The 12,607-nt window shown below is 36.4% G+C and overlaps 3 protein-coding genes across 3 annotated transcripts; 2 read left to right on the forward strand and 1 right to left on the reverse strand.

Annotated features, from left to right (window-relative positions):
• Positions 1 to 178: 178 nt before the first annotated feature.
• On the forward strand, positions 179 to 7,634 carry LOC110755127 (AAR2 protein family). Its single transcript, XM_021956297.2, has 13 exons — positions 179 to 554; positions 694 to 776; positions 929 to 986; positions 1,115 to 1,174; positions 1,577 to 1,706; positions 3,455 to 3,678; positions 3,813 to 3,905; positions 3,987 to 4,058; positions 5,016 to 5,048; positions 5,681 to 5,809; positions 6,029 to 6,085; positions 7,067 to 7,162; positions 7,252 to 7,634. The coding sequence occupies exons 1-13, from the start codon at positions 459 to 461 to the stop codon at positions 7,309 to 7,311; spliced, it is 1,191 nt and encodes a 396-aa protein (XP_021811989.1). The 5' UTR covers positions 179 to 458; the 3' UTR covers positions 7,312 to 7,634.
• Positions 7,635 to 8,323: 689 nt separating this feature from the next.
• On the reverse strand, positions 8,324 to 9,852 carry LOC110755126 (mitogen-activated protein kinase kinase kinase 20-like). Its single transcript, XM_021956296.2, has one exon. The coding sequence runs from the start codon at positions 9,486 to 9,488 to the stop codon at positions 8,481 to 8,483; it is 1,008 nt and encodes a 335-aa protein (XP_021811988.2). The 5' UTR covers positions 9,489 to 9,852; the 3' UTR covers positions 8,324 to 8,480.
• Positions 9,853 to 10,099: 247 nt separating this feature from the next.
• On the forward strand, positions 10,100 to 11,650 carry LOC110755124 (uncharacterized). Its single transcript, XM_021956294.2, has one exon. The coding sequence runs from the start codon at positions 10,233 to 10,235 to the stop codon at positions 11,442 to 11,444; it is 1,212 nt and encodes a 403-aa protein (XP_021811986.1). The 5' UTR covers positions 10,100 to 10,232; the 3' UTR covers positions 11,445 to 11,650.
• The last annotated feature ends 957 nt before the right edge of the window (positions 11,651 to 12,607 follow it).

Genomic DNA, 12,607 nt, shown 5'->3' on the forward strand with positions numbered 1-12,607 from the left:
TATCTTGACTTTAACATTACTCCCTAAACCCTCTTTTAATCAACCATAACCATAACCAAATTATTATTATTGTCAATTTTACATTGTGATATGATCATTTCTATGTTGAGAATAATTTAAGAATAATTTCTGTAAATATAATTTAATTTAGAAATGATTTAGCTATTTGATTATCACAATGATCATTTCTATGTTGATATGAACTAATGTATGTGTCTATTTATTTGATGATAATCGAAAAACCAAAATGATTCTAGGTTTTGTTGGCTTTTCAAAAAAAAATTATTTTAAACATGATGATAAAGTGTAAATACAAATGAGTATTGGGGCCATTTTTTCAGGCCGTCAATGAAAGAGGCTTCTGGACGCTTCACATTACTTATAGTTCTTCTAACAAAACCCAGAGCCATAATTTTCAAATCAAACAGAATAAACTTGTCTTTCCAACTTTTGTTAAAATGGATGCTGAAATGGCGATGGAGCTTGTGAAGCATGGCCTGACGCTTCTCTTCCTCGACGTTCCTCAGCACACCCTCGTCGGCATTGATACTCAGGTAAACTACTACCAACCCAGCCTCACATGCTTATGCTCTGTTTTGTTGCCCAGAAAATTCAAAAGAAAATGGAAACGAAGAAAATTTGGATTTCTGCCTATAACTTAACACTTGAACACTTGGTTCGCTGTATCTTCAGATGTTTTCAGTTGGCCCTGACTTTAAAGGCATAAAGATGATTCCTCCTGGTCCTCATTTTGTGTACTATAGCTCATCCACCAGGTTACCTCTTCTTGCTCATTATGTGTTTGTTGAATGTCGGCAGAGAATAGACTGACTAGTTGCTCTTCGTTTACTATTGAATTTTAATTGTTTTATGGGTGATTCTATTTTGTATTTGTTTATAATATGTTTGGCTTTTTTTGGGTACACAGAGATGGCAAGGAATTCTCACCAATTATTGGGTTTTTTGTTGATGCTGGGCCATCTGAGGTTAGTAACCAGTCTTTTATTATTACTTTAGTGGCCACCGGCTTATTGGGTTAACATGTTACAGTAAGTTGTTTGTGGCATGATACTACCAAGGCATGTGAGCCAGACCGACCTTTCTCATGTAACAGGTAATTGTTCGTAAGTGGGATCAACAAGAGGAACGATTAGTCAAAGTACCCGAAGAAGAGGTTGGTATTCATGTTGATTGTATCATTGTCTTACTCGGGGAGTCACATTTTTCAAAATATGGAATCAAAGTGATTCACAATGTTTGAAACTTTAGATTGAATTTTGTAACCTCAATCTCAAATAAGCTTCATAAATCTTAACTGCTAAGTAGTTAGAAAATATGGTCAATATCTTTTCAGGACAATCACAGTTTATCTTTTATTTATTATCTTGCAACTATTAATTATTTTTTTTGGGTCCAATTTTATTGTATTAGTGAGCTTTTACATTATAAAGGAAGCAAGAGGGAATTTGAGAATTTTTTTCCAAACATATTCTATGGTCGAACAGAGCACAGTAGTGATTTTCTCTGTTCAGTTTAGTATTTTGATTTCACATATGTATCATTTTTGTGCCATCAGGAAGAGAGATATTGCCAAGCAGTTCGAAGTTTGGAGTTTGATAGACATCTTGGTCCTTATAATCTAAGCCAGTACGGAGATTGGAAACAACTATCTAATTACATTACAAAGAGCATCATTCAACGGATTGGTAAGCATTATTCACAACTTCAAATTCATTCACAATTATCTTAGATTTTTCTATCAGGAGTTTGTTTGGTATCATTGCTTGACTTTTGTGGAACAAATAGATTTTATGCTTCAACTGCTGCCATTTGCTTTCTCTCTCTCTCTCTCTCTCTCTCTCTCTCTCTCTCTCTCTCTCTCTCTCTCTCGCTCTCTCTCTCAATTCTCACATTTAAATTTGATGATCTTCAGACCCACAATGTTTGTATCTTTAATTTTACTTTACTTTTTTTTTTTAATGTATAGGAACCCACATTGTTTGCCTGAGTATTTTATCTTGTTATAACATGCAATGGGCGCATGCTATCAAGGATGAAAATATTGGCGATACAGATAGTATCAGGCCTTCAATTTACGGATATTTAGGGGGATATATAGATGTCGTTTTAGGTATTGAGGAAAATCGACAAAAAAGATAGATATTGGCATAAAAATGAAGTGAAACTTTCATAGGTATTAAGTACATTATCAATGAATGTATTGAACAAATAAAATTCCAAATATAATAAGTATAAGATATGCATAAGATGAAATGTACGTGTATATAATGCGCGATGAAAAGCCTGAAAATAAAATTTTGATTACAATGACAAAATAAAATCCATTGACAGAATAGGTACATAACCCAAACAAAATAAATACAAGCAGACTTAACACGACAAACACCACAAAACATGCAGACCGACCCATTAAAACATAACCCAACCCAACCCATTAATACATAACCCAATATATTACAACAATCAGACTTAATGATAAGGGAAATCATAGAATATTAGATGAAAAATAAAATTAAACAAACAAGAACTTGAGCAACCGGAGAGAGGAGAGGAAGAGCCAAAGATAGCCGAAATGATTGAGAAGAGAAGAAAAAAGAAGCTACAAAATATTAGAGCTTGGTTTTTGGCATTGATTCAGTGGCTGGGACCTTTGATTAGTTTCAAAATGAAGACAAATTTCTGGGTTAGTTGTCTAGTATCAGTAAATATCGGGATATCAGGGTTATCGGGGATATATTGCCGATAAGGGGGAAGAAATAGGCTTACCCCTCTCTATCTGTATTGACACCTTAAAAAAGGGATATATCGTCCGATATTTTCATCCTTGCATGCTTTACAATTATGTAATAGACATTAAAAGAATAATTTTTCATTTGCTTAAGGAAAGTTCTCAAAGACAGACTTGGTGGGAACCTTAATTTTCCACAAAATACTTGTTATGGTTTGATGTGCGTTAAAGTTAGATGTTGGTGCATCTGCTCCTTGTAAGGAGTTAATATGATATTACTGCTGTGAGCTTGTAGACATGATGGAATAGTTAATGACCAACATTAAAATCTAGTGGTATCGTGAGGTAATAATACTTCTAAGAATATCCCTATTTAGCTTTTCCTTCTAATTTCTGCATAAGGATGGATATAATTATTCGTGTTGATACTTCTAGCCTAGTACCTACCAACACAATATAATACGGATTTTTAAAATAAAATAAAAATACTTCTAAGAATAAGTCTGCATGGAACTCTTAACAGGAAAATTCTTACAGGAGAAGTTATATTTATAGTGGCTACTTGGAACTCTACATTTTGATATTTCTTGGATATTTTTATTTATGTTGTTAAGGACTGCTTCAGATGAATTTTATCCAAAGGATTTGTATAAGATTCATTATTTTTATCCCAAACAACCTTTGAATTTTAATTGACTTGTACAGAACCCATTGGAGGAGAAATTACTGTTGCATCTGAATCTACAATGCGTGTAAACACTCCTAGCACAATGATGGAGAAAGCTCTAGATGAGCAGTTGAATGCTAGTAGGTGCTCAACACCCAGTGACAAGTCTCAGATGAGAGGATGTTACTACACATCAATTCCCCGTGTTATCAAACGAAAGGGAATCCATGGCCAACAACTTACTTCTTTGAATCTTGACAAGGTAAGAACCCCCTCCCTCCTCTTTTAAGTTGTTCAGTTTTTTCTAATGTTTTAAATTAACTGATTTGACTATATACTTTCACTAATATTTTTTTTTCTTCTTTTTTGTGGTCCGACTTTCACTGATCTGTTTAGACACAATTATTAGAAAGTGTACTACTAGAAGATTATGGAGGTTCTGAGGACTTGCTTCTCGCAGAGCTGCAATTTGCCTATATTGCATTTTTGGTGTGTAAACAATGCAGACTCCTACAGCATTTTATGTTAAATAATAATCTAAGAGCTTTACAATAATTTGAACTTATGCAGATGGGGCAATCACTTGAAGCATTTCTACAGTGGAAATCCTTGGTCAGTCTTTTATTTGGATGCACTGAAGCTGTAAGTATTGGTTTGATTGCCTTGTTTCACTTATTATTGGGGTTTGTTCACTCTACCGAGTTTGTGTACTTGTATTTCCTTTTTCCACATTGTACATCTGAGTTTAAAATTGAACTCCCCACTTATACATTCTGTCCCATACTATTAAAGTATAAACATGTGATTGATATGTTTGCATTAAATTTGTACCTCATGAGCGTCAACTTATGGTTGTAATCTACTTTACAAAAATAAGCAACCCTTTCCCAAATCAGTATATACAGTCATTTTAATATGAATACAAGGAACTTTTTTACTTTTGACCTTTGATGGCGGCTCATTTGCATGTTTATGTGATATAATGTTTTCTCGAAAGTTTTTTTTAACAGATAATATGGTAATCTTAATAATTCTAAATCTTCAAAAGATTATTGTCAACAATCAATCTATTTAATTTATGTGCTAAGATTTCAGACATTATAGATTCACCAGCTTAAAGCTTTGGCACCATAGATTTACTAGATTTTCAGTTTTACACAACAGATCCTACCCTGTCTCTCACCAGTTATCTTTGGGTTGACTAGTGTTCTACTGGTACTAGCATTAACATTTCTTAGGAATGCTCAATTGTCAAATTTGTACCAGACTATAGACATAATCCGTCTTAATAAGTTTCTAGTTACTAAAATCTCTGCTGGATTAAAGTGAGGCATGTGGTCTGGTGGAGACAGTTGGAAGTAGCCTGGTAGGGATCCTAAAGAAGCTTTAGACCTAGAGCTGAGGTGTTTTATTATAATGTTGACAAACCCCTTGATGTTTTGAGAAAACAATTTCTTGAGTCCCTCACTGCGTATCTTTGAGTTAAATACTAGAATGAACCTTTTTTTGCTAATGATGCTTGCTTCATAGGTAGTTGATACTGAAATACAGAAAATCTGAAATACTTTCTGACAAAAGTCTAATCTGCCATTAATGCAGCCTTTCCGTACAAGAAGTCGGCTATTTGCAAAGGTAATGTCCAGAATTGTCCCTTTTTTAACTAAACTTTCTTGCAGTATAATATAAGTCGCATTCGTGGTGATCTGGGATACAGTTATGTAATTGAAAGTCTAGATTCCATATAGCCCATTTTGGGATATGTACTGGCTTTTCAGAAAGCTTTACATTTTATTTTTTTGCATAGTTATGCTCAAAATGTGTCAGTTGTTGCTTGGTTTATCAACCTTCATGTCTTTTCTGTGTGGTGCTTTATTATTCCAGTACAAAACAGAGACAATGTTCAACATTTAATCATCCTGGTTTGATATTCATAATATGTATGACCTTTTACGCACCCATTCTCCTGTCTAATTATTTGTCTCTTCCAAGGTGTTGAATAAGTTTTTACATATCAGACATATGTCAAACTATTGGCTAGTTTATATTTATTGTAATAGAATGTTTGTGTTTCTCATAAAAAGGAAAAGGATGTTTCTCATAAAAAGGAAAAGAATTCTAGGTTGATTGTGTTTTCTTTCCTGAGAGAGTAACGTGTTTAAACTGATTTCGTTTTCCATTAAACTTGCACTGAACAGTACTTGCCCTTTTCTTTTTTTTTCCATTTCATTTGCACTGATAAATGACATGTCATGGGAATCTCACAGTTTATTAGAGTCATCTACTATCAATTGAAACAAGGACTTCAGAAAGATTGCTCAGACACGAACAGTGGATCAACCTTGCTAGATGATTCATGGTTTTCTGCTGATAGTTTTTTGCACCGTCTTTTCAAGGTACGAGATTTGGGTGCTTCATTCTGCTGCTGCTGTTCTTTTTTCATATTACACTGCCATGCTTGATTCATTTTTTTCTTGTCGGTTCTGTTGTCATTCAGTTTGTTTTTTCTATCAAATAGAAAATCAACAGAAAAGTATCATGTAGTCATCTTTCTCACATCCGTGGAACTTTCTGTTCATTGCAACTTGATGACTAACCTATAAATGGGATTCCAGGATTTTTTTTTGCTGGTGCAAGATGCCTCGGTTGTTGATGGAGATCTTCTATCATGGGTATGCACTCTAAGCCTGAATTTTCATGAATTTCTTTTTCCTATCAGGCAAAAGCAGACATCTGGATTCTACTGATATGCTCTCTTTCTTATTATTTCTGCGGTTCTTGTTTTCATCAGATTTTTACTTCACAGTTGCCATTGTATTTATCATGATATGCATGTGCAAACACACGCACAGAGAAGCCTTTATTTTGTTGCTTTAAACATGGAATGTAATATTATAATAAGTTAGGTCACTTTTTACATATGTTAAACACTGACTATTTAGCAAACAAGTGCATATTAACTCAAAACCATTTTATTGGGGCAAGGGTGGGTGGGTTGAAGATGGATGCAAGAAAGAAAAATAAATTTATATACTTTAGGCATGGGCACAAGGTTAGAATTTAGGTTATTGTTGTTTTGTTTTTATTTGTTGGAACTAAAATGTAGTTGATGGTTATTGATTTAATTCCATCTATAGAATTTATAGTATATTGTTGGAATATTTATAATGTTTTTAGGTACTTTGTTATTTTGGGTTACCTAATATAAATTTGTCTCACTTTGATTATGTTGAGTTTACCCTAATTTTCTCTCGCTCCGCTCGTTATACTAATCCTTCCTTTAGCCCTTTTGATGTGTTTTTCATTTAAATGGAGTCCTGACTTGATTTCTGATCCTTTACTTTGTTGCTATTGCATTGCCATTGATCTGCATACGAAGCATTTCTTGTCAAGTCATCTGTTTTTGTATTTGTTTCCAAAACTTTGCTTCTTATGAGAGATGGTAGCTCATCTGTGTGCTTAATTGTCGTCACTTTTCATGTTGCATTTCATATGAAAACTTGGTCCGTGTACTACAATTGGAAAAGTAATACAAGATATCTATGTCTAAAGTCATTAAAGAACCCTTCGAGCTTAAATTACTACCAGTACTTGTCTCTTTTTCGGCTAATCATGTCGAGGAATCCTCATTTGCATGGTTCTCATTCTTAAAGACAAGGAAACTCAAGGAGTTGCTTGAAAACAATCTTGGATGGGAATTCCAGCAAAACAGTGCAGTTGATGGGATGTACTTTGAAGATGATGACGAGGTCGGTATTTATTTATTTATTTTAATTGAATTGTGCTCACTTTCCCCACTTTTTTTTTTCTCACAACCTCTAACACTCGACATTTGCAGTTCGCTCCTGTGGTTGAGATGCTGGATGACCCGAGTTCTAGTGTGGCGCCATCAGTTTAACACTTAAATCTCACATCCTCTACCATTTAACATCTACAATTCAATCCTGTGGTTTAGATGTTGGATGACCTGGGTCGTAGTGAAACGCCAGCAGGTTACGACTTTGGTCATCTACAGAAGGCTTTAGGTCATAACCAGTGTGTGATCAGTATAAAATCATTGCACCTAGAAGACCTTTTTTTTATAGTACATGTAACCTTGTATAGTATCATAGTTGAAATTTCCATGTAAATTGATGAGGATGGATGCTATACAAAATACAGCACTGCTGTAAACTTTCCTTGCTAATTTTAGACGGATGGGACAATTCCCTTGAAATGCTTGGTGAAAGGTCTAATTATTTGAGATTCAGTTTCTGAATCTTCATTTACTAATCTTATTATATAAAGCTAATGGATCTCAAATGCAATGACGTACATAAAAAGGAACCAAAAGAAATACGTAAAAAAAAAAACAAAAAGTGGCATTATAGCTCCTGTTAGAATGTGGGGTATTAACCTCTAGAAGAATGGGGCAGTGATCGGAACCCACCCTAGGGCAATGCATCACCCGTGTGCCTGGCCATATATTAATCCACTTGGGTTATTGACCGAAATGGTCTCCCAATTTGAGTGCTTGATTCTGCTGCCGCTGTGAATTTTTCGTATTACACCGCCGTGCTTGATTCATTTTTTGTTGTCGGCTTTGTTGTCATTCAGGTTATCGTTGTTTAGTTTTTATTTGTTGGAACTAAAATGTAGTTGATAGTAATTTATTTAATTTCATCTATAGATTTTATGATTTGATTAGCATGTTTGATTGATAGTTGGTACATATATTTCGACCAAACAAAAAGGTTGGTACATATATAGGTGAAAATGAAAATGTCCTAAATCCCTTTACTGTTGTTGAATGAGCTTAAGAAGTTGGCACATCTTCATTTACTGATTTACTGCAACTTGTCAACTACTAATCTTATATAAATAAACCTAATGGATCAAATGCAATGCATTACATAAAAGGAACCAAAAGAAATATGTATTAAAAAAAAGTGGCATTAGCTCTGTATTAATAATGAATGAAATCAAAGAATGTACATCAAATTACATACAAATTTAGGATAATGAAGTATTACACCAAATTGTGAGAGACGCTTCCAAACAACCATATACAAAATTCTAACTTGAGAATCAAGCTAAGCAGCACCAATTATAGGGAAAGCCGATGGCTTTTGGCAAACAGCGGTTCGATTTGGAATGACAGGTCTTGAATCCCAAAGGAAGAATCTGTTGCTCAGAAGGTGACGACGACACCGAAGAGAGTTCCTTTACTGGATCCAGATTAGTCACAAATGGATGATTCAATAGCTTAGCAGCTGTGAACCTCTCGGAAGGGTTCCACACAAAGCACTTTCCCAAGAAATCTTTAGCCTCTTCTGATAACCAAACAGGAATAGTGGGAGATTTTGAAGCAATCTGAAGCATTAGGTCCCAAGGTCTCGCCCCGGCTTTCAAATCCCATGGCTTCCTCCCAGTCAACATCATAAGCACAACACAGCCCAATGCCCAAATATCAGAAGGTTGCAGCTGAATATTTTGGAGCACAGTTTCTGGAGACCAATACAGTGTAGTGCCTCCAGAACGCTTCTCTATAATCCTCTTTGCCAGACCCAAGTCTCCAATTTTGGGCACAAATTCGGAACCACCAGCCTCAGTTTTGGAGACAAGTAATATATTCTCAGGCTTCAAATCGCAATGCACATAACCCATTTCATGAATGTGCTTAACCCCTTTCAAAATTGCCTCTGTATACTTCCTTACTTGAAATTCAGGCAACCCCCCAGACTTGTTAATCAAATCCCTCATTGTTCCTCCATCGGCATATTCCATGAACATATTGAAAACCTTATTGCCGTCAACACCAGCCGTCACATCATCTCCATAGCGACGGATGATAAACGGGCAGTTGCTAAATATGCCAAGAAGTGAATTTTCCCTCACCAACTCAAGCGCATCACAGTATAATGTCGACTTCACCGCGAAAATTGAGGGCAAAACATCGGCTCTCAAATTGGGTTTTTTGAACCAACCCAAATACACCGACCCAAACCCCCCTTTTCCGAGTATCCGGCCTCGAACCCACTCACGGCCGGCAACCGACAAGCTCTGTTCTTTCTTTGGCCTTGAACTCGAACCCATTGTTTGAAAAACAAAAATTGAAGCTTTCTGATGAAATAGGGTTTATGGGTCTAACAAAACGAAAGCAAAGAGACGCAGAAAAACAGAAACTGGGTAGCAAGAGAGAAAGAGAAGAACTCGTTGCAGCAGTCGGTGATCAACGAAGAAGACGATGAAATGTTGATGTGAAAAAGAGGGATTCGATTGCTAACGCTCAATGGTTTTTCCTCTGTGATTTGAAGCTGGTGAATGAGGGTTTTGAAATCAGAGTATAGTTTTCCTGGTTGTGTTGGGTTTATATAGCTTAACGCGTAACCTTCAAACGGTCATATATCTTGCGCGGCTTTCGCTTCCGCTTCAATTAATAATCTAATATAATATTTATTTATTTACTTTTGAAATCCACTGAAAAGATTTACTGAGGATTTGAAATATCTTTCGTAAATCTTAAGCCACCCTGATCATCACAAGCTGAGAACATCTCATGACCGTTGATTTAGAGGTAAGGGTGAGATTTTTGACCTAATTTGATTAAAATTAAATTTAAATATAGAATTTAAAATTCAAAAAAATATTTAAAAGAGCTCACGTGAACTTCACGTGACCTTTACTTACCTCAACAATAAAGACAAAAAAGAAGAAGACAGAGCTCAGAAAAAATCGAGAGCAACACAGCTCCATTTCCCTTCTCCTTTCCTTCGTCCCCAAATCTCTGAATCTCTCTCTCTGCCTGGAATGTTTGATTTTTCAAAGTAGTTTCTCAAAATGAAGCGCAAGAAATGGTCGGAGCTCGAAGAGCTGACCCTTCTCACCAAGTACTCGGAGCTTCTCATCTCTGGGGCTCTAGCCAAGCTCAAAACCCGTGAGAAAAAATTCAAGCCCATAGCGGACCACGTGAACTCGGTGCATCATCTTCACGACCCAGTAACCTTCCCTTTCAAATGGTCCTGGCGCGACGTCTCGATCAAGGTCCAAAACATGCGCCACCAGTACCTGGGTGTGAAGCAGAAGATCCGGGTCTCCAAGGACGAGTTCAACTGGAAAGATGGTGAAAACCACTGGGAGAATTTCTTGAAGTACAAAGAAGTGTTTGGGGATGTGGAGCTTGATGTTAAGGGCAAGAGGGCGTGCGAAAGTGAGAGCCTTGATGTTTTTGGGGATTGTGGGGACTTGGGGTTTGGGATTGACTCTGAGGATTTAGAGGAAGAAGAGGACGAAGAAGAAGAAGAGGAACCATTGGAAGATGAAGAAGAAGAAGAAGACGGTAGCGGTGATGGCGATAATGGTCTCGAGGAATTGGGTAGGAGTGAAGGTGGTGAATTTGGGGGTCAGAGAGAAATTGGGGATGTGGGTTTTGCTCAAAAAAGGAAATTGAGTAAGGTTGGATTACATAGGAGGTTGGGGTTGGTCAGTGCACAAGTTTTGGACTTGAGGGATGTGGTGGTGAAGAGGGAAGAGAGGAGGAGAGAGAGGGAGTGTAGGAGAGAGAACAGTGAGGCTGAGAGAGAGGAAAAGAGGAAAGAACTTGAGTGCAGGAGAGAGAAAAGGAGGAATGAGAGGGAGGATTGGTTGGAGGATAGAGAATTGGAGTTAGAAGAGAGGGAGGTGATGTGGGCAAGAAAGGAATTTGAGAAAAGGTTGAGGCTAGAGAGGGAATTCGATGAGGAGCGGCGTAGAAGGATGAGGATGGAGGAGAAGAGGGAAGAGGCAGAGTTGGAGTGGAGGGAGAGGTTGGTGAGTTTGCAAATTGAGCATGAGAAGCAAATGATGCAAATGCATGCTGAAGCGTGCCAGAACCAAATGCAGATTCTAGGAGTCATGGCTAGGCTAGTTTGTCAATTTTTTGGGTCGGTGAATGATGGGCTGGGAGGTGGTTTAGGGGCTTTGCCCCCTCAGGTTTTGCAGAATTTGCAGCATCCGGGGGATTTGGGCCACAATGGGAAGCCGGAGGCCAATTCACCTTCTGAGTTCCTCTAGACTGTAATTTACACGCTTGCCACGTACTACTACTGTTATACCTCTAGTGAAATGTTAATAAGTTGAGTCCTATCATTTTTTATTTATTTTTTATTTTGTCTTTGTAGTACGATGATCGAAAACAATGAATTCTTCTTGATGCCTATACTTGCAGTGACTATTCTAAATCTGTAACGATGGATATATATATTCTCTATATTTTAGAATGTCAGTCTTTTTCAAGCAGAAGTTACCTATATTCTTTTGAATGTTCATCCTTTTTCTACTTGCTGTATTTTTCTGTCATATTAGTTCTATCTGAAACTCATTAATGTTCATGTAATAAATCATACAGTTATATATTTTTGAAAAGAAGGAATCAAGTCTTGTTGTGCTTGTTTACTTAATAGGCTGTTTCATCTGTTATGTTAACCATATCATTGCTGGTTTTGCAAATTAACTATGAAAAGGTTTTTTTATTTATTTATAAATAAACGTTTAAAATTTGGATTTATCAATTACAACCATGAAAAGGTTTTTGTTATGGTCTGCTATTGTTGCTTTTCGGAAAAGAGGTGGTAGCCAATGTTGTTATGACACCAGAGTGCAGCTTCTTGCTTCAACCTTTGATTGTTTTACAGGGTTTCAGGATGGGTTTAAATATTAAGAAGAAAAGGTTGTGGTTGGAGAAAAACGAGAAGTATATTTCAGATGCTAGAAATCATTTTAATGTGGAACTATTACCATGCAGTCAAGTTTCTGAACTTAGGATTGTGAGTTTCTTCATATGCTAGAAACCACATGCTGCTCCACATACTTTAGAGAACATCATTATCCTCATAATGCAACTCCGATATATCATCATGGTGGATTCAACGCTCATCATGATGACAAATATCAGGTAAGCATACCATCCATACAATGCTTGGGCCACTAGATCTGTGCTATGTAATATACTTAAGTTTTTTCTGTTTCTTTTTTTTAGAGGAGTTGTTTCTGTTTCTTTATATGTATTTTGAGCCCTTTTCTACCAGCACCTTGATTGGTTTTGGTTAATGGAAGTTGTGTCTGTTTCTCAACATTCAACACTGATAATTACATAATCCTTGGTAAGTCAATCATGTTTCTCTTTCGTACCTTATCTTTTCACATAACATAGTAATATGGTTCAAGCAGACATATAT

This window comes from Prunus avium, chromosome 3, assembly GCF_965620075.1.
Source record: "Prunus avium chromosome 3, drPruAviu1.hap1.1, whole genome shotgun sequence".
Lineage (NCBI taxonomy): Eukaryota > Viridiplantae > Streptophyta > Magnoliopsida > Rosales > Rosaceae > Prunus > Prunus avium.